Source organism: Carcharhinus amblyrhynchos, chromosome 22 (assembly GCF_965287045.1).
Source record: "Carcharhinus amblyrhynchos chromosome 22, sCarAmb.v2.hapA, whole genome shotgun sequence".
Taxonomy (NCBI): Eukaryota; Metazoa; Chordata; class Chondrichthyes; order Carcharhiniformes; family Carcharhinidae; genus Carcharhinus; species Carcharhinus amblyrhynchos.
In genome coordinates this window covers 12,226,116-12,248,981 of record NC_137345.1, presented here as the reverse complement: position 1 = coordinate 12,248,981, position 22,866 = coordinate 12,226,116, and the positions used below count along the sequence as shown (strand labels likewise).

Here is a 22,866-nt window from a genome sequence, read left to right as displayed (position 1 = left end):
TAAAGAGAAAAGCCCCAGCTCCCTCAATGGTTCCTCATAAAACCTACCCTCCAAACCAGGCAGCATCCTGGCAAACCTCCTCTGCACTCTCTCCAATGCTTCCACATCCTTCTTATAGTGAGGTGACCAGAACTGCAACAATATTCCAAATGTGGTCTCACCAAGTTCCCATATAGTTGCAGCATAACCCCACAGCTCTTAAACTCAAACCCCCTGTTAATAAACGCTAACACACTATAAGCCTTCTTCACAGCTCTATCCACTTGTGTGGCAACCCTCAGAGATCTGTGAATATGAACCCCAAGATCCCTTTGTTCCTCCATATTCCTCAGAACCTTGCCATTGATCCTGTAATCCACTTTCAAGTTTGTCCTACCAAAATGAACCTTATCATCATCTGAAAAACTTCAAAAGCAGCTAAGTGCTTTCAGTTCCTCTTTTGTGTAGACACTGTGGTGGAGGAACAATGGGAGGAGGGTGCTTGAGATGCATTCAGCCCTGAAGGGAAAAATTCATCAAACAAAGCTGACTGCATGTTGTCTAAAAACCATTAGGCTGTCAATCAAAAGCGAGTTACAAGACTGGACTGAAACAAATGTTGTTTAATGGGATTTCAAAGGCTTTCACTTATCTCCATGACCCCCTCCCTCAGAATCCACTGCACCAGGTCCACAATACTCATGACTAGCACCAAAACCCACCCGACGCAGATCCCACTGTGTGTGTGTGTGTGTGTGTGTGTGTGTGTGTGTGTGTGTGGGGCAGGGCGGGGGTGGGGTAGTGGTGAATAGTGGGGTGACTTTGAATCAGGCTTCCAGACTGCCAATTACAATAAAATGAGATGCTTGGAATAATCAACAGGTTACCGCCCAGGCGGGAATCTGATCAGGGCAGGCTGGGTGAATTGGGACAGGTTTGAGGCCTGTCGGGAATCCTGTTTTAGCTGCAACACCCATTCAGCAGGATATCGGAATTCCTACCAGTGGGATTGGTGAATCTCCCCTCCTCACATCCCCCCATTATTTCCCTTTCACCAAACCATGTTGACTCTGCCTGATTACCTTGAGCTTATCCAAGTGCCCTGCTACCTACATCTTTAATAAAAACTTCTCACATTTTGCCTATGATAGACGTTAAGCTCACTGGCCTGTAGGTTCCTACAATCAGTCAACCTCACTTTCCATGGCCCAGATCTGATCGAGAAACTTCTCATCACCTCAACCGTTTGACATTATTGGGTAAGAAGTCTCACAACACCAGGTTATAAAGTCCAACAGGTTTATTTGGTAGCAAACGCAATAGCTTTTGGGGCTCTGCCCCTTCGTCAGGTGAGTGGCGAACTCTGATCACAAATAGGGAGTATAAAGACACACAGTTTACAGAATACTGATTAGAATGCGAGTCTTTACAGCTAATCAAGTCTTAAGATTGTGTGTCTTTATACGATCTGTTTGTGATCAGAACTCCCCACTCACCTGACAAAGGGACAGACCCCCGAAAGCTGGTGGTGTTTGCTACCATATAAACCTGTTGGGCTTTAACCTGGTGTTATAAGACTTGTTACTGTGTTTACCCCAGCCCAACGTCAGCATCTCCACATCATGACATTACTGGGACCAGTGACCTCGGTCACAAATCGTGACAGGGCGCTAGCCCCTGGAAAGATAGCAGTATCACTCTCCCACAAACACAATGCATGGGAGTGTAAAGAATAGTTTGTCTGAAGGCACGAGGACACCTAAGAAGGATTTGTTTTCCTGCTTTCAAAAACGTTCATTTCTAATCGCATTCCTTTCTTACTTTTATGTGACAGATCAAGTGTATGAAGACATGGAGAATGGTGGAATGTTTGATGAGGGGGGCCTAGAACGCAGTTGCCTTTTCCTATCAGTGCATGATGCTGTCCTGTACACTTTGGCAAAGTCGAACGAAAACACTCAGGATGCAGCCAAGGAAAAAGTAAATAACATCTTTTTTTTTCAAGAATCCTTATTTACTTAAATTTTGGAAGAATGCTTTAATCTTTAAGCTCAAATAAACAGAATATGATGGTTCCCTGTAACAAAACCAAAACTAATTCAATCCAGCAGGTCAGATAATGCTGTGGGTTCAGTTTACGTTCTTCATCTCATTAGACCGATGTTTTAAATTCCCCAAGTATTGGACTTACTGTGCCAAATAAATCCAACTGTTCCCCTTAGTAATTGTATTTTATGGAGTTTTTTTTTAGGATTGTTTTGGAGCCGAATTTAGCACCAACATGAAATTGTAAATTGGTGAAATGAGCATGTTTCTTATGAAGGGTTATGGATGGTGACAGATTATGGATGGCGACGGTGGCACAGTGGTTAGCACCGCTCCCTCACAGTGCTAGGGACCCGGATTCAATTCCTACCTTGGGTGATTGTATGGAGCTTGCACATTTTCCCTGTGTCTGCTTGGGTTTGCCCTGGATGCTGTGGTTTCCTCCAACAGTCCAAACTTGTGCAGATTAGTTGGACTGGCCATGATCAATGTGTGAAATCATAGGGCAAGGGAATAGGTCTTGGTGGAGTACTCTTTTGGAGGGCAGGTGCAGATTCGAGGGACAAATGATCTCCTTCTACCCTATAGGGATTCATTGAAAAAGACCTGTCTTAGTTAACAGATCGAGGGGATGATAGGGTTTCTTGTTCCTACTCAGTGAGACACTACCAGAGCTCTGGGACCAGATTACTTGTCCACCTTTTAACCAAGAGTTGGTGCGGGCTATACATGGGACTAGAAAGGATGGAAAATTAAAATGAACAAGAGAGACAAAGGCAGGACATTCAAATAACAAAAATCCAATTGATAAAATGTATATTAAAATGCACAATCTTATGGACCAAATAAATTCTAACAGGACTAGACAGAGTAGATGCAGGGAGGATATTCCCAATTGTGGGGGAATCTAGAATGAGGGGTCACAGTCTGAGGATTCAGGGTAGACCATTTAAGATGGAAGTGAGGAGACATTTCTTCACACAAAGAACCTGTGAAATTCATTACCACAGGAAATAGTTGATGCCAAAACATTGAATGTATTCAAGAGGTGGCTGGATATAGCACTTGGGGCAAACAGCATCAATCTTTATGGGGAAAAGACAGGATTAGGCTGTTGGGTTGGACAATCAGCCATGATCGTGATGAATAGCAGAGCAGGCTCAAAGGGCCAAATGGCCTCCTCCTGCTCCTATCTTCTATGTTTCTAAATAATTTTAATAATAACTTTAAAGTTAATAAATAAACTGAGTGTTTTTTCACTTTTTAATTAAAATTAGCAACTATATTAAATTTGCTCTTAAAATCCGAAGCACTGAGCAGTGTCTCGGCACCAGGTTCTGAGAGGAATAAATAATGGAAAATTAATAATCTGGCACAATCTGCACACAGTTACTCAAAGTCATTGAAACAATCTCACCTCATGACACTGAGCAAATAGTATACAGCTGTGTATTTCACACAGTGTGGCAGTGCTGAACAAACAGTTACAGCTGGTATGTGGTTGGAAATCTAGCCCTTAGATTATATCAGTGACCCTGAACTCAGGCACTCAATGCCAGTGGTAAAGTGTTTGTAGCTGACCCCATACCAGGGAGGGGTGGGGGCAAAGTCAGCTCAAATCAAACAAGGGAGGGGTCTGGGGTCCTACAAATTGGAGTTAGGTGAAACGTGTGCATGGGCAGGACCATTCCATCACCAACAATGGGCAAAAGAAACTTAGCATTGTAAGAAAACTCAGATAAGGTAAATATTCTGTGAGCAGTCTCATAAACACTCAACACTGAGAGGCTTGAATGAGTTGGTAGAATTGAGCAGTAACAAGGCTGTTAATTAGCAAGCTAGAGTAGGTCCTATCAAACCTGAACAGCATGCCGGTCAGACTTACTCACCATTGAAGACTGTGTCCTGTTATGCTCAGCAAGAAGCATAGAATCCTTACAGTGCAGAAGGAGACCATTCGGCCCATTGAGTCTGTACTGATCACAATACCACCCAGGCCTTATCCCCGTAAACCCACGTATTTACCTTACAAATCCCCCTCACTCTAAGGGACAATTTAGCATGGCTACTCAGCCTAACCTGCACATCTTTGGAAACTGGAGCATCTGGAGGAAACCCACATCGACATGGGGGGAATGTGCAAAGTCCACACAGACAGTCACCTGAGCTGGAATCGAACCCGGATCCCTGGCGTTCTGAGGCAGCAGTGCTAACCACTGTGCCCCCGTGCCACCCAAGAAATAATCAAGACCTGGATTGGAAAAATCATGAGACTGAAGCCTTTCTTTCATTCGTTCATGGGACATGGGCATCGCTGGCTGGGCCAGTATTAATTGCCTATTCCTAATCACCCTTGAACTAAGTGGCTTTCTAGGCCATTTCAGAGGGCAGTTGAGAGTCAACCACATTGCTGTGGCTCTGGAGTCACATGTAGGCCAGACCAGGTAAGGATGGCAGATTTCCTTCCCTAAAGGACATTAGTGAACCACATGGATTTTTCCGATAATCCACAATGATTTCATGGCCATCAGTAGATTCTTAACTCTAGATTTTTTTAATCGAATTCCAATTGCACCATGGCGGGATTTGAACCCAGGTCTCAGGAACATTAGCTAACGCTCTGGATTAATAATCTGGTGATAATACCACTAGGCCATCACCTGGCCCACTGGTATGTGAGGGTCACTGAGACCTTCCAGTTCTGAAAGCAGACTATTATGATAGTAAACGTACAGAAAAGCACTAATGAAAAACATTAGTAAGAAAAGGTAGCATAGAATCAACTTGCCAGTAAACAGATTTAAGAATATGGTCAGCAAGAGTTCCTTTGTGCAAAGAATAATTAACAAGGAATAATTGGTCTTCCCACAAGAATAGAAGGGATGGAAGTCTTTATTCAAGAACTTGTGATTGATGTTACGTTAGGATTGTAGCTCATAAGAATTAAGACAAGCTCTTCAATATGCCTGCCTCTTGCAAACCAATGATCAGCAGCCCCAACACAGGTTCCAGAACTTGACCCCCACCTATTGGCGAAAGACAGGATGACACATTGCCCATGCAATTGTATAGCATCTCCATTGAAGGAAAGTTGCAGAGGGCTGGATTTTCAAAGTGGGGTTAGGAACCCAACATCCAGGTGAGTTTCAGGCTACACCTCAAATTCAAAATGGACTAATTGGCCTGGAAGCGAGCAATTGGCCGAGTAGCTCCAGGAGATGGGAGTAATCTGCCTGGCGCCAGAGAGAGAGGCAGATGGCAGCCATTTTGGAGGCAGCTGCTGTCTGGCTGAAGAGGGCAGGCAGCTCCTCAGAGGGCCAGCAACATCAATGAGGATGAAAGAGGCCCTGAAGGGAAAAAAAAATTGGCCTCCACATTTCCATTACCACAGTGACTCTAGACATCCAAAATACTTCATTGGCTGCTCACCACATGTTATATAAATGAATGCAAGTTCCTTCTCTGGCAACCAGCTGAAAATACGTGAGCTGCCCAGTTCTCTCCTAAAATAACAACTGGTCCCAGTTTGTCATAAGACGCTCATTTACATTTTTAAAGGGGCCTAATGCCCCACAGGCAGTCCAGTCACTCTTGATAACTTGGCATCTGCCAAACAGTTAGAGGGAACGGGGGTAGGTGGGGTGGGAGAGAGGGAGGAGGTGGGGGGGGGGGCGGGGGGTTGGGGAGTGCGACAGGCCATGTCCCATCACCACTTTCCGACTAGGTTAGAAGATGTAAAAATCTCTTTCCCCTCCCCCACCCGCTCCCCCCCGTCCCTGCCCCCGGCCCACGACTGACTTCATGGGATAAATAAAGGATTAAAAGTAATTCCTCGTGTAAGATAACACATTGCGATTCTGGGACATGGCTCCTTGTGTTTGATTTTTGAAATGACACTCTGTGTACACTTCTGATAATTTATGCCCAGCCACTCTGAGCCGTACCAGCCTTTTATCAATGATATTTGCCATGCTGTAGTGTCAAAGTTAAATCATTAACAAATATATGTCTAACTGTCCAAGGGAAGGGTAAATGTAAGTCAGAATCCCCTATGAAAACTTTAGCAGAGTTTTTCATAAAATGAAGACAACATTCGTGATCGAGCTTTGAACTGGGGCCCTGGAACTCTGCAGATTAGCACAAGACACAAGAATTAGAAGCAGGAACAAAAACAGAAAATGCTAGAAAATCTCAGCAGGCCTGACAGCATCTGTGGGGAGAGAATAAAGTAAGAAGTCTGACAACACCAGGTTGAAGTCCAACCAATTTATTTGATAGTAAATGAACTGGTTGGGCTTAAACCTGGTGTTGCCAGACTTCTTATTGTGTTTACCCCAGTCCAACGCCGGCATCTCCACATCGGGAGAGAATAAAGCCAAAGTTTTGAGTATAGATGACCCAAGGGTCTTGGATGACCCTTGGATGAACCAGGCCTAAGATAGCCCCTTCCCAACAGACCATCCTGGAGTCTCAATCGTGGTCACCAAAGGACCTGACTGTGTCCCTTACTATTGAATCCCCGACTGCATGCCTGCACTATAACCATCCCCCCCATCGCTCCCACACAGCAGAGCCAGCAGTGGTGTCACTGTCCTGGCCACTGCTGTCATCATCCTCTGATGTGCTGTCCTCCCCAGCAGTATCTAAAATGAGATATCAGTTTGAGAGAGGGAGGGGCACCGCCTCAGGGGACTCCTGCACTGACTCCCTAATTTTTTGTGACTGCCACCCATCTATCTCCCTCAACCTTGGCTGCGGTCACCTCCCTGAAACTTCTGTCTATGATGCTCTCCGCCGTAGCATGCTCCTAAGTGCAGAAGTGTGTAAAGGGCTAGTAAGAGAATTCCAGTGCTCCCAGCGAGGAGTGGACATGACCTTCAATGGTAGGACAACTGGCCAGAGTTAAAGAAAAGCAGAGGGTTGCAGAACTGGAGGAGGGTCAAGGACATCTCTCAGAGGGCACAGGCATTCTGAAGTGAGAGGGCGAGCAGCCAGTGGTGGAGGTCCATGGTGGAACTAACGACATAGGTAGACAGGAAAATAAATTCAGGGAGTTAGAAAGGCAGCTTAAACGCAGGATCTCCAGGGCTGTGTTCTCAGAAATATTCCCTCTGCTATGCAATCGTGAGGCAAAAAGTAGGAAGATAGTGCAGCTTAACAAGTGGCTTGAGAATTGGTGCAGGAGGGAAGACTTCAGATTTTTAGAGGGGTGGGCCCAGGGATTTAAGTTTTGCTCTTCAAGAGTTGGATAATGTCCCTGAACTTGAAGGCCTCAGCTTAATGGAAATCAGTATTGGACGAAAGATTTGCACTTCAGTTGCAGGGAGCCTTCATCCAGCAGTAACACTGCAAGATAAATTGGGCAATGCTTTATGCCTCTGGATTTTGGGCGACCCATATATGCCTTGTCTGAAGATTTATTTTCCCTGCGCTACCATTGGCAGATATAATCATCCAATGTAGAGAGCACTGGCTGTCCATCTGAGGCAGTGAGCGTCCTGAGAGACCATAAAGAATTCTGTGTTGTTAGTTTGTACAGACCACTCCAACTCCACAGCAACCACCCCAACTCCCACCTCCACCAAAATTATAGAAAGAGGTTTAATCAAAATGACTTGAATAGATTTTAGCTGGTGTGCGGATTCTCCATTGTGGACTCGGACATCTCCAATTTGAGGCAATTGGAAATGATTCCATAGCACCAGGAGGTACAACAGCACCAAGGTCACCCAGAGGGTTGTGAATTTGTGGAAGTCACGATGGCAAAAAAGTAGTTGAGGCCAAAGTGTTGCTTGAACGCAAAAAGAAATTAGATGTAGCTCTTGGGGCTAAAGGGATCAAGGGATAGGAAGGGGAAAGGAGGGATCAGGATATTGAGTTTGACGATCAGCCATGATAATTAATGATGGAGCAGGTTCGAAGGGGCGAATGGCCTGCTCCTGACTTTAGTTTCTATGTTTCTATCTAAAACCATGTCAAGTTGGAAGCATTATACAATGTGATTCAGCTCCCTTTCCATCCGCCAACTTATCTATTTTCAACAACAATTTAGATTAAGTGGTTAATCGCGATGTTCCAACAGACATTTTAAATGATCTTCCCTTTTGTTATTCTGTAGGCTTCTGGAGCAGCAGCAGTCTATATTAATGATGACATATCAAGCGATGAAAATGATAATGATCAGGATTTGGAGCAGGTAAGAGAGGTTGAAACACCTGGGAAATCAAGCACCCTCAATCTTTCCATTCCCAGGAATGTAGGAAATTATCCTGCCTTCTCCCTCCTCCGGAATCTTCCACTCCTGCTCCCTTTCCGCCCACCCACATTTACTTTGATTTGATTCGATTTGATTTATTATTGACACATGTATTAGCATGCAGTGAAAAGTATTGTTTGTTGCGTGCTATAAAGACAAAAACATACCGTTCATAGAGTTCACAGGGGAGAATGAAATATGGTGTTACAGATTTCATAGCTAGGGGATAAGGAAAGATCAGCTTTATATAAGGTAGGTCCATTCAAAAGTCTGATGGTAGCAGGGAAGAAGCTATTCTTGTGTCGGTTGGTACGCAATCTCAAACTTATTTATCTTGTTCCTGACGGAATAAGGTGGAAGCGAGTATGTCTGGGGTGTGTGGGGTCCTTGATTATGCTGGGTGCTTTTCCGAGGCAGCAGGAAGTGTAGGCAGAGTCAATGGGTGGGAGGCTGGTTTGTGTGATGGACTGGGCAACATTCAAGCCTTTGTAGTTTCTTGCGGCCTTGGTCTGAGCAGGAGCCATATCAAGCTGTGATACATCTGGAAAGGATGCTTTCTGTGCTGCGTCTGTAAAGATTGGTGAGAGTCATAGCGAACATGCCAAATTTCCTTCGCCTCCAGAGAAATTAGAGGCTTTTGATTCTAGGAAATCATCACCAACTCTCCTGTGGCGTGGACTGCAAACACTGAACGGCTGCTGCAGTCACTGGAGACATGCAGTCCAACCAGACTGAGTCATTCCACTGCCTACCACTTCAACACCCAGTGCAAACGCCAAGGTTCGGCACAGAGTCTAATAATCTACGCACGTGACCAGAATTGTTAAACTGCCGCCCACAAAGAAATGACAGTATTAAAGAACATGGCAACGTCTAAAAAGATTTCCAAGTGAAACAGACATTTAAAAGTCATCTTTCCTTTGAAATATGAACAGAGAAGTTTCACCAGCACCAAGACTGCACCAGTAACAGCAGAGACACTTCAGGATAAATAGACCATTAGTCACATGCAATTCCTCAATGTATTAGTATTTCATGCTCGGGCTTTAGGTTGTGGTTCACTAGTCTCCAAATTCCAACCCACCCCCGCCCCACCTTCACCACGCCCTCCTCAACTCACTTAATTAATTGACAAACCATGGTCGTTGTGTTTTATGCCTCAGAGATATGCAGAGGTGATACACTGATTCCTGTGCCTAACCAGGAACTTTATTCACAGTGTCTGGGAGAATGTCACCTCTCTCCTGCTTCCAGCTTCTTGTCTCTTGTTAATTTGATGGAACCACACCCAGGCTTGATTAACAGCAGAGAGTCAACAGATTCAGACAACCAAGCACTGAACACTTGAAAACTACAAGGTTCAAAGCCTGTTGTGATTTGGTCTCTGGGAACATAGTAGAGATTTGTGACCTTCCAATGCTACAGACCGCTTCCTATGATATCTTTGCACTGCATGTGTAGTGATTGACCTCTGCTTTCACCTAGCCGTTCACACCAGACCCATGGCTCATCTCTTGACCAAGCTGCCCTGAGTAATCACTCAGCCTTAAGGCTGGTGATTTGCACTTTGGTGTGTTTTCACAGACCCCACCCCCACCTAGAGACCCTGAGGGGGTTCATAGAGCCCTAGTTTGAGCTCAAGCGCGCTAATGGATGATCTGTTCACCGTGGAAGTACTGTAACTCCACTGCCATTATCGCATGACAAGGCCAATAAACCATCATAAATAACACTATTAGGGTTAGGGTTAGGGTTTCATATAGAACCAGAAGAGATGTTTTATCACATATAGACATTGTGTTGTGCACAGTATTCAATTTTTCTGCACTTGATTATTTGAGGCTGTTTACTATGGATGTTCACCGTGTTCAATTGGTTAAGCCTAGGTGTGGACTCAGAGTAAAGAAAGCAGTGTTGTGGGATAAGCTGGTCTAGAGTTTAACATTGCTCAGACAGGCACATACCCAACAATGAAACTTGTGACATCACGTAAAAAGATGTTGGTCGTGCATCTCAACACTCCATGCAATATTTCAGTTAGTGGACGCACATGAGAGTCAGAAGTAGATCCACCAATGATCAAGCAGGGAATTTAGCCCATCGGGGGACCAATTGAATGTAGTTTCACGTGGCCCGTCTGCTCTTACAGTTGGCCGATTGTCCAGGCAGCCTTTGTGTTTTAGCTTCAATCCCGGTCCTTTATTCATTCATGGGCGTAGCTGGTTGGCCAGCATTTATTGCCCATCTCTAGTTGCTCTTGCCCAGAGGGTATTTGAGAGTCAACCACATTGCTGTGGCTCTGGAGTCCCACGTAGGCCAGAACGGGTAAGGATGGCTGATTTCCTTTCCTAAGGTCCAGGCTGGAATGAACTGTGTGGGTTCAAATAAAATTTAAAAAGCTATCAGGGGCTGAGGTTTGTGTTTGAACGTGCTGTCTTAGACACTCTTTGCATAGCTCTCCCATCACGATTTTTTTTTCTACATCTTCACAATGCCTGACCCCTGAGGGAGCTCATTAGAAGCATCATCCCACATTTTGTTTTCTCCGTGCTCACCCTCTTTCCCCACTCCCCTGCATTGTTGAGCTTTTCCCAGCACCTGTTTCACACTGGCTCCCTGTTACTTGGCCAGCTAGTGTGAAATTGCATTCTGGGGCCACCCACAGCTAGGAGTGCATTCTACACCCACCTCCAGGCCCACTCGGTACACATGCCCAATGGACAAAACATACAGGCCCAGGAATCTTGAGCATAGAATTCTATCGTGCAGAAGGAGGCCATTCGGCCCATTGAGTCTGCACCGACCACGATCCTCCCAGGCCCCATCCCCATGCATTTACCCCAGCTAGTCCCCCTGACACTAAGGGGCAATTTAGCTTGGCCAATCCGCCTAACCCACAGGTCGTTCAGACTGTGGGAGGAAACCAGAGCACCCAGAGGAACCCCATGCAGACGCGGGAAGAACGTGCCTACAGACAGTGACCCAAGCTGGGAATTGAGCCCGGGTCCCTAGCACTGTGAGGCAGCAGGGCTAACTACTGTGCCACCGTGTTACCTCATGCAGCAGACATTTTAAAACATTGTGAATGAAATCTGTTACACATTGAAGCTGGTGTATCATCTCTGCATAGATCCAAGATATAAAAGACACAACAGAGTAAAAATTAACCCCAGGCAGGGGCAAGAAACAGGCAATATCTAATTAGTCAGTATTCAGTAGTACAGCCACTGACTAAGATGAATCTCTACCCCTCAGTAACGAACCCTAAAACTTTAATGCTAAATCTTCATCAGTAATGTTTGAATTCTTCTTTTGAACGCTAATCCCCCAGCATACATGAGATACTACACAAGTTCTAACAGACAGTATTGACTGTGGCATTATTGGATAAAGGCCAACAGGCTTTGGCTTTTTTTTTTGGATTTTAATGAGGGAACAACAGTAATTTTCCAGCTGTGCACAATGACTATCAGGCAAGGAATTACAAATCTGAGCCTGGTCCTGATTAGGAAAACAGACCTTTCTGTTCGTTCCAGCCTAAATGTCAGACTCCAAGCCAAATTCAGAGCGGGATATGTTTGTTCACCTTGCGGGGCTGCCATAGAACGAAGAGCATCACCTCAGCCGCTACCTGTGCCGAGGCAGCGCCGCCGGCCCACAGGGAATCAGCGTAGGCCTACCTCATATAATCCTCCCGCAGCATCCTGATCAGGTCATGTCCCGTTTGTATCAGCATGAGGTGTGAATGGGGAATAGTTCCCATGATACCGTCTCCCTACCAGTCACGCCCAATGGGAGGGAAAAATTAACCTCCAAGTCTTCGCTCTGTCAACTCGTTGTCCCAAAACCTGGTGATTTATTTTGCCAGTTGTTTAGATGAAGGATTTAATGGGATTGAGAGTTATAGATAGGCCTGGTAGGTATGGATATGATCGGTGCAACTTGTGGGCCGAAGGGCCTGTTTGTGCTGTAGTGTTCTACATTCTATGTTCTTCAAACCTAGTGACACATAAAAACCTGTGAGGAAAAATGTTATGTTACTCCTAAGTGGGGCAATTTTCCCAAAATAACTCAAAAGGTGGGAAAACAGGTGGGTTTCTTGCCTATTTTTATCTGTGAACTGAGTTCTGGTTATTTATGGAACTCTGTGCAATGCAGAGGCCATGAGGTGATTCACGCCAATAGGGAGAGCTGGAGTCTATACCCACCAGAGAGGCCAGCAGAGGAGTGATCAAGGCCCCGTCCAGCAGATGCCTGATCGCCCAGTGTACCAGGAGATTGATTGACGTTCCCCTCCCCCTCTCCCGCAACAGACATGGCCTTCCCCCCACGGGAATGGCTGCTCCTGGGCATCGCCTGCCTCCTGATTGCGCCCATCCCTGATCACCAGCCTCCTTATCATCCCCTGCCACACATATACTGGCACCGACCACCCTCCGCCTCCACCTCAGCATCCTGATCGCTAGCCCTGACCCCAGCCCCACCACTAGCCCCTAGGCCCCAGTGCAGAGATCCCCCCCCCCTTTCCTCCCCTCCTATCTCCCCCTTGTCTGGCTCCCCTCCCATTTGGTCCTGCCCCCATGAGGCCCCACCCTCTCAGATTCCCACCCCCTTGGCACTGCCCAGTGGGCAATGCCATTGTGCCAGGGTGGCTGGTGGGCAGTCCCGGGTGCCAGGCTGGCTCTGACAGAGCCCTGGGCTGCTGGTGCCCCAGCTGGCATTGCCCAAGGGGCACTGACCCCCTCCCCCCCGACTTCCTAGAAGGCTCCAGTGCTCTACGGTTCCACCGACAAGGCCATCACATCTGGTCTTTGTGGCTGGGGACCAGCTGTGATTCCCCGTTGGTGTGGACCTCCACCAAAGAGGTCAGAAGGCCAAATGAACCCAGGAAATAGCATCCGGGGCTCACTAAATACACTGAAATAATATTTAAATCAGCCTCGCATCAGGGAACTGCGCGAGGTTCGTCACGACACAAAAGGTAGCCTAGGAAGATGGTGACCTGCCAGATGCCAGAGGTGAATCCAATTTTTTGGGTCCTGCTGAAAATTCCCATCCCACTACAGTCGAGTAACATAATGGGGCAGAAAAATCACACCATTGATATTGGAGATAGAGCCAATCAGCACATGTTCAAGAAAAATGAGACTTGAATGGTAATAATATTAAATAATACTAAATGTCACAGATATTTAGATCATCAACGACCTGTCCTAGTTCCCCCATGCTGACGCTATAGTTAAGAAAGCCCACCAACATCTCTACTTTCTCAGGAGACTAAAGAAATTAGGCATGTTAGCTACGATTCTCACCAACTTTTACAGATGCAACATAGAAAACATCCTCTCTTATTGTATCAAAGCTTGGTACGGCTCCTGCTGTGTCTAAGACCGTGAGAAACTACAAAAAGTAATGAAAGTAGCCCAATCCATCACGCAAGCCACCCATCATTGACACTGTCTACACTTCCTGCTGCCTCGGCAAAGCAGCCAGCATAATTAAGGACCCCACGCACCTCAGACATTCTCTCTTCCACCTTCTTCTGTTGGGTAAAAGATACAAAAGTCTGAGGTCATGTACCAACCGGCTCAAGAGCAGCTTCTTCCCTGCTGCTGTCAGACTTTTGAATGGACTTACCTTGCATTAAGTTGATCTTTTTCTATGCAGCTATGACTGTAACACTACATTCTGCACTCTTTCGTCTCCCTGTCTGTATGTGGTATGTTTTGTCTGTGTAGCGCGCAAGAAACAATACTTTTCACTGTATGTAAATACATGTGGCAATAATAAATCAAATCAAATCAAAATCAAACTCGAATCAAAGAGCAGGAGAATAAACATGTAAGAGTTTTGGGCTAACTACATCTTTCAGTCCAATCACCCACTTATCCACAGCATTTCATTGATTCATTTTGGATAATCCTCACTGTTTTTCATTTCAAGAGGAAAGACAATTTGTTTTCATACATCCTCCCCGAAACTTCTTCAATAAATCATGTACCCTTTCTCCAATAAGTGAATGCAGAATCCCAACAGTGCAGCAAGAAGTAATTCAGCCCATCAAGTCTGCACCAACTCACATCTTACACAGTCCTATTCCTGTTACCCAGCGCATTTACTATGGCTAATCCCCCTAACCTGCACATCATTGCACAGTGGCACAGTGGTTAGCACTGCTGCCTCGCAGCTCCAATGACCTGGGTTCGATTCCCGCCTCGGGTCACTGTCTGTGCAGAGTTTGCACATTCTCCCCGTGTCTGCGTGGGATTCCTCCAGGTGCTCTGGTTTCCTCCCACAGTCCAAAGATGTGTGAGTTAGGTGGATTGGCCATGCTAAATTGCCTCTTAGTGTTTAAAGATGTGTAGGTTAGATTGATTAGCCGTGGTATTTATGTGGGGTTAAGGGGATAGGGCAAAGGGGGCCGGATGGATGTTCTATGTGAGAGTCAATGCAGACTCAAAGGGGTAAATGGCCTCAATCTGCACTATAGGGATTCCATGGTAAGAGTGTTCATTCAGTGCCTTAATGACAGTGACTGTGAGCAGAATTCCATGGCCCATGGCAACAAAGGCAGGGCCATAAATGCAGCAATCCACTCAAAATTCCAATGACTTCAGCAGGAGGTTAAACTCCCACTGGTGTAGAATTTTGCCTTACGTTTCAAAAATATTTCATTGGCTGTGAAGCCCTTTGGGACATCATGAAAGCAAGAAAGGCGCTATATAAATGCAAGTTCTTTTTCAACTGCCTCAAGGCAGCTTTGCTGCAATTCTAAATTTACCACATGAGAATCCATTCTCTGTCAACTCATGGCTAATGTGTTAGTTCACCAACATACAATGCATAGAACTGACCCTCACTCGTTATACAACTTCAATTTGCAGAAGACTACTCTTAATTGGGTATCTTCAGTATTAAATTGTCCTTTTGCAAGCGCAAAGATCTTTCATGAAGTCAGATAATGTGCAAGGTCCACACTAAAGAACTGCAAGGTTAGTCCCAGAAGAGGAAACAACGTGAATCAGGATGTATTGAGGAAAGATCAATCTTCAAACCTTGCAGATTGTACAAGGAAGAGAAGCTGGGCTAATTATTACTGTTTAGGTGTCCTGCAAAGAAGTTAAAATGGAATTAACATTGTCCTTTTATTGCTGAGCTCAGGAGTTTTATTGCTATGGCACGGAGCAAATTGGTATCGTTGTCAAGTGCTTTAAATTCGGGTTTCAATTAGAACCATAGAATCTGCCTTGACTCTGAAGGAGCAGCCAACACGTGCCCTTCGCTCCGTCATATCTCCATAACCCCACGCAACTACCATGGCGAATCCACCTAGTCCACACATATTATTCACTAAGGAACATTTTAAGATGTCCAAATCCACCTAACCTGCACACCTTTGGAGTATGGGAGGAAACCTCCGCAGACACGGGAAGAGCATACAAACTCCTCACAGACAGTCGCCCAAACCGGGAATCGAACCCAGGTCCCTGGCACTGTGAGGCAGCAGTGCTAACCATTGTGCCACCCATTTTACCACTGAGCAGGAAGATCATTCAATCCCAACACATTGGCACTGACTCTCACTTACTCAATCCGTGCCTTTTCCAAAGACTTCTTCACTTTTAAATATTTAGTAATATTGTTTTAAAATCAATATGGATTCTGTTTCCAAACACTGTTTTCCAAAAGCACTCTGTGTAAAAGTAAAACTCTCTTCACTCTTTTTATTATTTTGGCTCTCATTTTAAATTTCCACTTATCAGTTTCTGACTCATTAACCAGTGGAAATATATTTTACCCTATTTGCCTCAATAGAACTCTTTATCATGTTAAATATCTCTATCAGATTTCCTTTTAACCTTCTCTGTTCTACTGAATTAAAAAGGTTTCTCAGGGATTTTGTCATAATTAATGTCTCTGCTATTACCCCAGTGAATCTTCTTCTCCGTGGCTTTAATCTCCTTCCTAAAGCAGGGGGCATATAAGAATATACAAGGGGCGGAATTCTCCAACCTCACCCACAGCTGGGATTCTCCAGTCCCGCTGCAATGAATGAAGATTTGGCTGAGCGCCAAATTCTCTGTTCCTGCTAGCGGCGGTAGCAGGGCAAGAATATCCTGGCCAATATTCTAAACCTGTCATAACTAATGATTTGTATAGATTTAGGATTACTCTTCACATTTTTAACTCCATTCTCCTGTTTATATAACTTCTGATTCCATAGGAGTTAGATTGTTGGAATATTTACACAGACTGTCAGTAAATATTGCTATTTTAGGTAGGTGTACATTTATACACACTGCCAGGAGCTATTGCTATTGAATACTGGCCCAATATTAAATGGTAGGTTTGAAGCAAAGCTATTAACCTGTATTTTTCTGTCTTCTTTGTAAAGAAAGACAGTGCTGCCTCACAACGCCAGGGACCCAGGTTCGATTCCTGGCTTGGGTCATTGTCTGGGCGGAAGCTGCACCGTCTCACCGTGTCTGCGCATGTTTCCTTAGGTTTCTTCCCACAATCTGAAAGGTGTGCTGGTTAAGCGCATTGGCCATGCTAAATCCTCCCTCAGTGTAAAGTTCGAAGTTTATTTATGAGTCACAAGTAGGCTTACATTAACACTACAATGAAGTTACTGTGAAAATCCTCTAGTCACCACACTCCATCGCCTGTTCAGGTACACTGGGACAATTTAGCATGGCCAATGCACCTAACCTGCACATCTTTTGGAGTGTGGGAGGAAACTGGAGAACCCAGAGGAAACCCGCGCACACACGGGGAGAACGTGCAAACTCCACACAGACAGTGATCCAAGCCAGTAATTGAACCTGGGTCCCTGGCACCGTGAGGCAGCAGTGCTAACCACGATGCCATAATGCCACCTGAACCAGACGTCGGAGTTGACAGCTAGGGGGTTTTCACAGTAACTTCATTGCAGTATTAATGTAAGTGTACTTGTGACACTAATAAATAAACTCAAAGGAGAGTAACACAAATTGTGCTGTAGTTAGATAAAGAATGTCAACGTGTTTTGTACTGGAAGTCTTCACACTTTTTTCTTCTTCCTATAGGTCATGTTTGGAACAATGTTTGACAATAACGTTGGCGACCACACTATTCTGTAAATAAATTCGGAAGAACTGAAGATCAAATGCAAGTGATTTGCACTCGAAGCCACGAGAGCTTTCAGAACAAATAACTTGGCAAATGTGTATTGTAAAGTGCTTTGCACTGGCTTCTGATACACTAAGTGATGTGGAAAAGAGCGTAAATGTGCAGGCACCAGTTATTAGTTAAAGTGTGCATCTTTCTCTTGGTTGTAGTATGCTATTTCTTATCTAAAACACAATGATTGGACAAGTCTTCTCATACTTGCGTGGAATTCTTGATTTGGCACATGTGAAAGTATGGACTATTGTACTTAGTTGACCAAGTCCCAGCCCCGATATTTCTCCTCTGGGTGAAGAGATGCTAATTTTATTTCAGGACACGTTCAGAAACACAGGGGGAAAAGCTCCAGCCTAAAGGTCACCTCAATGTGAAGCCCCCACCAAAGCGTGCAAGGGTGTCAGATAAAGCACAGTGCAGCTCATCGCTCTGTTGAGATGTAATGCCACTGTAAGAGAAGTGAAAACAACAGCTACCCAAATGCACCTTCCAGTGGCAATCAGTGGATGGCAATAAGGACCAGTGAGCCCGGCCGAAACTTTTTTTTTCCCCTTTTTCGGCCCAGGCACTGAATCCGGATGCAGTGCCCAGTCTGAAATCAGCCAAGACGGGGGCAGGCTGGAAACTCAATCTAGGGTCTTCCTGGTTTGTATGGCTGAGCAACAAGGACACAACCAAAGAGCACACTCATCCTTTTGGCAACTTGGAAGAGCATTTCGGGATGACTGCAGAGAAGCAGCGTGAATGTATTTTTTTTACATTAAAACCGGGCACACAGAAGGAACATGGGACCATTTGAAGCCCATGGAGTAATTTAATTTATTTGGTTGAGTGAAGCAAACTGCATTTTAAAGAATGGAATATGGCTTAACTAAGGTTTATTCTTTGTTCCTTTGATTTTACGCGTCTGTCATTTTGAAGGTCCCACAGTCACTGTCTAACTGTAGAGAAAATTGCTGCCTCTCATTCAGAAAAACAAAACCCAACTCCTGTGCCATTTCCACCCCTCCCCCACAACCCTTAGTGACACAAGTGCATTGAATGCATGGCTGTGACATCTCAATGTAAGTTATCTTGACAATACAGGAATAGGGTAGGGTTTTTCATCTTCATAATTATGAAGTATATAATTCTTAAAGTAATAAATTAATGTTTTGTTGCACTCCACTGTGAAATACATGCAATTGTTATTTAACTGATAAATACTAGTGTATGCTAATGATACATTAATAAATATAATATATTACCAGTAACCAACCTGTCATTCTCTTTATTCTTAAGAAAAATTGTGAAATTATAATTGGAGTATACAGTGCAGAAGAGGCCATTTGGCCCATCAAGTCTGAAGTGAATCCCTGCTAGAGAATCTTACGAGCCCAGATCCTATCCGCATAACCACATACATCTCCCATGGCTCATCCATCTAATCTACACATCATTGTATACTGAGCAGCAACTTTACCTTGGTCAATCCATCTAAGCAATGTATCCGGGAGGAAACCAGAGCTCCTGAAGGGAACCCATGCAGACATGGGGAAAATGTGCAAACTCTACACAGACAGTCACCCAAGGCTAGAATCGAACCCAGGCCCATGGCATTGTGAGGCAGTAGTGCTAACCACTGTGCCACTATGCTGCCCTGTCTTTCCATTCCCTAATTTTATCCATGTAGCTTTAGGTCCTAAATATCTGTTAAAATATGGAAGGGCAGAGAGAGCCACTAAATCCTGAGTTGATTTGATTTGACTTGTTAGTGTCACATGTATTCATATACAGTGAAAAATATTGTTTCTTGAATGCTATACAGAGAAAACATACCATTCATGGAGAAGGGAAGGAGAGAGTGCAGAATATAGTGTTACAGTCATATCTAGGGTGTAGAGAAAGATCATCTTAATGCGAGGTAGGTCCATTCAAAAGTTTAATGGTAGCAGGGAAGAAGCTAGTCTTGAGTCGGTTGGTACGCAACCTCAGACTTTTATATCTTTTTCCCAATGAAAGAAAATGGAAGAGAGTGTTTGGGGTGCATGGGGTCCTTAATTATGCTAGCTGCTTTCCCGAGGCAGCAGGAAGTGTAGACAGAATCAATGGATGGTAGACTGGTTTGCATGATGGATTGGGCTACATTCATGACCTTTTGTAGTTCCTTGCAGTCTTGGGCAGAGCAGGAGACATATCAAGCTCTGAAACAACCAGAAAGAATGCTTTCTATGGTGCATCTATAAAAGTTGGTGAGCGTGCTCAGTGGATTTATCTGCTGACAATACTCCCAAAAATAAACCCTGAGGCTGGAATTATCCAGTCTTGCCCACCTCACCACCACTGCTGACGAGAATGGAGAATGTGACACTCAACTAATGTTCCATTCACAGCAGTGGGACTGGAGAATCCCACCTGTGGACGAGGTCAGAGAATTCCGATCTGATATTCTCAGAGAAAACTTACAATTTATTGTCTTTGCTAGGTCTTTGTGAAGGCATCTAAAACTAATTCACTGTCTCTCTCTCTCTAAATATTTGCCTTTCTCTGTCTATCTCTCTCACTCTCTCTTCCTCTCACTCAGTCTCTCTCTCTTTCTCTCTTTCACTCTCTCGCTCTCTCTTTCACTCATTCACACTCTCTCTCTGTTTCTCTTTCTCTCTCACTCATTCACTCTCTCTCTCTCTCTCTTGCTTTCTCTTTCTCTCTCTCTCACCTTGGTCAATTAGCATAATCTGTTTCAAATAATTATCCAATTTTCTTCTGAAAGATGGTCTCTGCCTGAACCAATCCTTGTAACAAAACATTCCGTGCTGCAACAACCCCTCATCATCCCTCTCTTCATTTTTTCAGTCACAATTCTTAATTGTTAATCCTTTTTTTTTAATTCATTCATGGGACATGGGCATCGCTGGCTGGCCAGCATTTATTGCCCATCCCTAGTTGCCTTTGAGAAGGTGGTGGTGAGCTGCCATCTTGAATCGCTGTAGTCCACATGCTGTGGGCTGACCCACAATGCCATTAGGGAGGGATTTCAGGGATATTAACCCAGCGACTGCGAAGGAATGGTGTTATATTTCCAAGTCAGGATGGTGAGTGGCTTGGAGGGGAACTTGCAGGTGGTGGTGTTCCCATGTATTCCTTTGTCGTTAATCATCCAACTTGAAGTGTCCTTCTTGATTCAATTCATCAGAACACATCACAATTACAAACAAAAAACTGGAAATAGCCATGGGACGAGACCTGGGTTCGATTCCTGGTTTGGGTCACTATTTGTATGGAGTTTGCATGTTCTCCCCGTGTCTGCGAGGTTCCCTCCGGGTGCTCCGGTTTCCTCCCGTAGTCCAAAGATGCTTAGGTTAGGTGCATTACCCATGTTAAATTACCCCTTAGTGTCCCAAGATGCATAGATTAGAGAGATAAATATGTGGAGTTATGGGGATAGGGCCTGGGGTGGGATTGTTATCGATGCAGGCTTGATGGGCCGAACAGCCTCCTTCTGTGCTATAGGGTTCTTCTGGTTTCTATGAGATTCTCTGGAGTCCCAGCCGTGTATTACCAGCCAGCGGGAATTGGGAATGGGAATTCCCATTAACGTCACCCCAAGTTGGCGAGAAACCCGTGGATGGGGTGGTATTGCCAGCGGGACTGGAGAATCCCGCTGGTGTGAATAGGTGGAGAATTCCGGCCTTGGTATCTTGAATTTACCTTCTGAACAAAAGCCTCCCATCATTGGCCCTGTAGCATTGTGAGGTTGTGTCGGAACAATGATGAGGATTACAAGTTCAACTCTTCACCATAAAGTTCTCCAGCAGCTTTTACACGCCATACCTGTAGCCAAGACCGGTGAGAACTCCTGCGCAAGTGGCGCGTCACCTCTGGTGCAAAGATCATGACAATAGATGCATGAGTACCAGCACCATCTTGGTGATCTATACCATACTCAGATAGGAAGACTATCAAGCTCTTCCTACAATGTGCTGCCTGAAATGCATACAATACTCTGTGAACTAATCCTTGTATGGTACAAATTTATTAATTATTAGATTATTTATAAATTCTTTAGGATTAAGTTGGGGAGAAATTTCTTCACCCAGAGAGTGACATATCCGTGGGATTCATAGAATCCGTACAGTGCAGAAGGAGGCCAGTCGGCCCATCGTTCCTGCACCAACAACGATCCCACTCAGGCCCTATCCCAGAAACCCCACATATTCACTGTGTTAATGTCCCTGACTAAGGGAGAATATGGCATGGCCAATTCACCCAATCTGCACATTTTTGGACTGTGGGAGGAAATCGGAGCACCCGGAGGAAACCCACACAGACACATGCAAACTCTGCACAGTCACCAAAGCCGGGAATCGAACCTGGCTCCCTGGTGCTCAAAATTCACCTATCATAAGAATGATTTTTTTAAAAATTAACAACCTGAAAGTGGGAAAAACAGTAGGGAACAGCTGAATAATGAGGGAGGCGGAGTACGTTATAAATGTTAGTACTGGTGTGTTATAGTTCATCCAGGGCATCCAAATTGCTGTGACAACATACGCCTTTTATTAGCACGTTGTAGGCTGCTTGGAACTCTGGATGGCGATGGTAGAGACTCCAGTGTTCTTTCATTGAATCCCTTCAGTGCATAAGGAGACCATTCGGCCCATCCAGCCTGCAACGACAGCAATCCCATCCAGGCCCTACCCCATAATTCCACATACTAATCCCCCTGACACGAAAGGGGAATTTAGCATGGCAAATCCACCCAACCTGCAAGTCTTTGGAGCATGGGAGGAAACCGGAGCACCCAGAGGAAACCCACACAGATATGGCGAGAAGGTGCAACCTTCATACAGACAGTGACCCAAGATTAGAATGGAACCTGGGTCTCTGGTGGTGAGAGGCAACAGTGCTAACCACTGTGCCAATGGAAGCTGCCCAGGAATCTCATTCTTACTGTCTGCTTTAGACACAGAAACATCGAAGGTAGGAGCAGGAGGAGGCCATTTGATCCTTCGAGTTTGCTCTGCCATTCATTACAATCATGGCTGATCATCCAACTCAATAGCCTAATCCTGCTTTCTCCCCATAACCTTTGATCCCATTTGCCCCAAATGCCATATCCAGCCGCCTCTTGATTACATTCAATGTTTTGACATCAATTACTTCCTGTGGTAATGAATTCCGTGGGCTCACCACTCTTTGGGAGAAGAAATGTCCGCTCACCTCCAGCCTAAATGGTCTATCCTAAATCCTCAGATGGTGACTCCTGGTTCTGGATTCCCCCATCATCAGGAGTATCTTCCCTACACCTACCCTACGTAGTCCTGTTAGAATTTTATAAATCTCTATGAGATTTCCCCCTCATTCATCTGAACTCCAGCAAAAACGATCGTAACCTAGTCAATTTCTCCTCATACATCAGTCCCGCCATCCTTGAAAACAGC

At 44.9% G+C, this 22,866-nt stretch overlaps 1 protein-coding gene across 2 annotated transcripts in view; it reads left to right on the top strand.

Moving 5' to 3' along the window:
• The window catches only part of LOC145356846 (solute carrier family 26 member 9-like), a 91,658-nt gene extending 73,540 nt beyond the window's left edge, over positions 1 to 18,118 (top strand). For both annotated transcript variants that reach the window (XM_080209779.1, XM_080209778.1), the window contains exons 19-21: positions 1,814 to 1,959; positions 8,144 to 8,221; positions 17,350 to 18,118. In XM_080209779.1, coding sequence (XP_080065905.1) covers positions 1,814 to 1,959; positions 8,144 to 8,221; positions 17,350 to 17,403 — 278 coding nt within the window. In that variant the 3' untranslated portion in view covers positions 17,404 to 18,118. The remainder of the gene's footprint in view (positions 1 to 1,813; positions 1,960 to 8,143; positions 8,222 to 17,349) is intronic.
• The last annotated feature ends 4,748 nt before the right edge of the window (positions 18,119 to 22,866 follow it).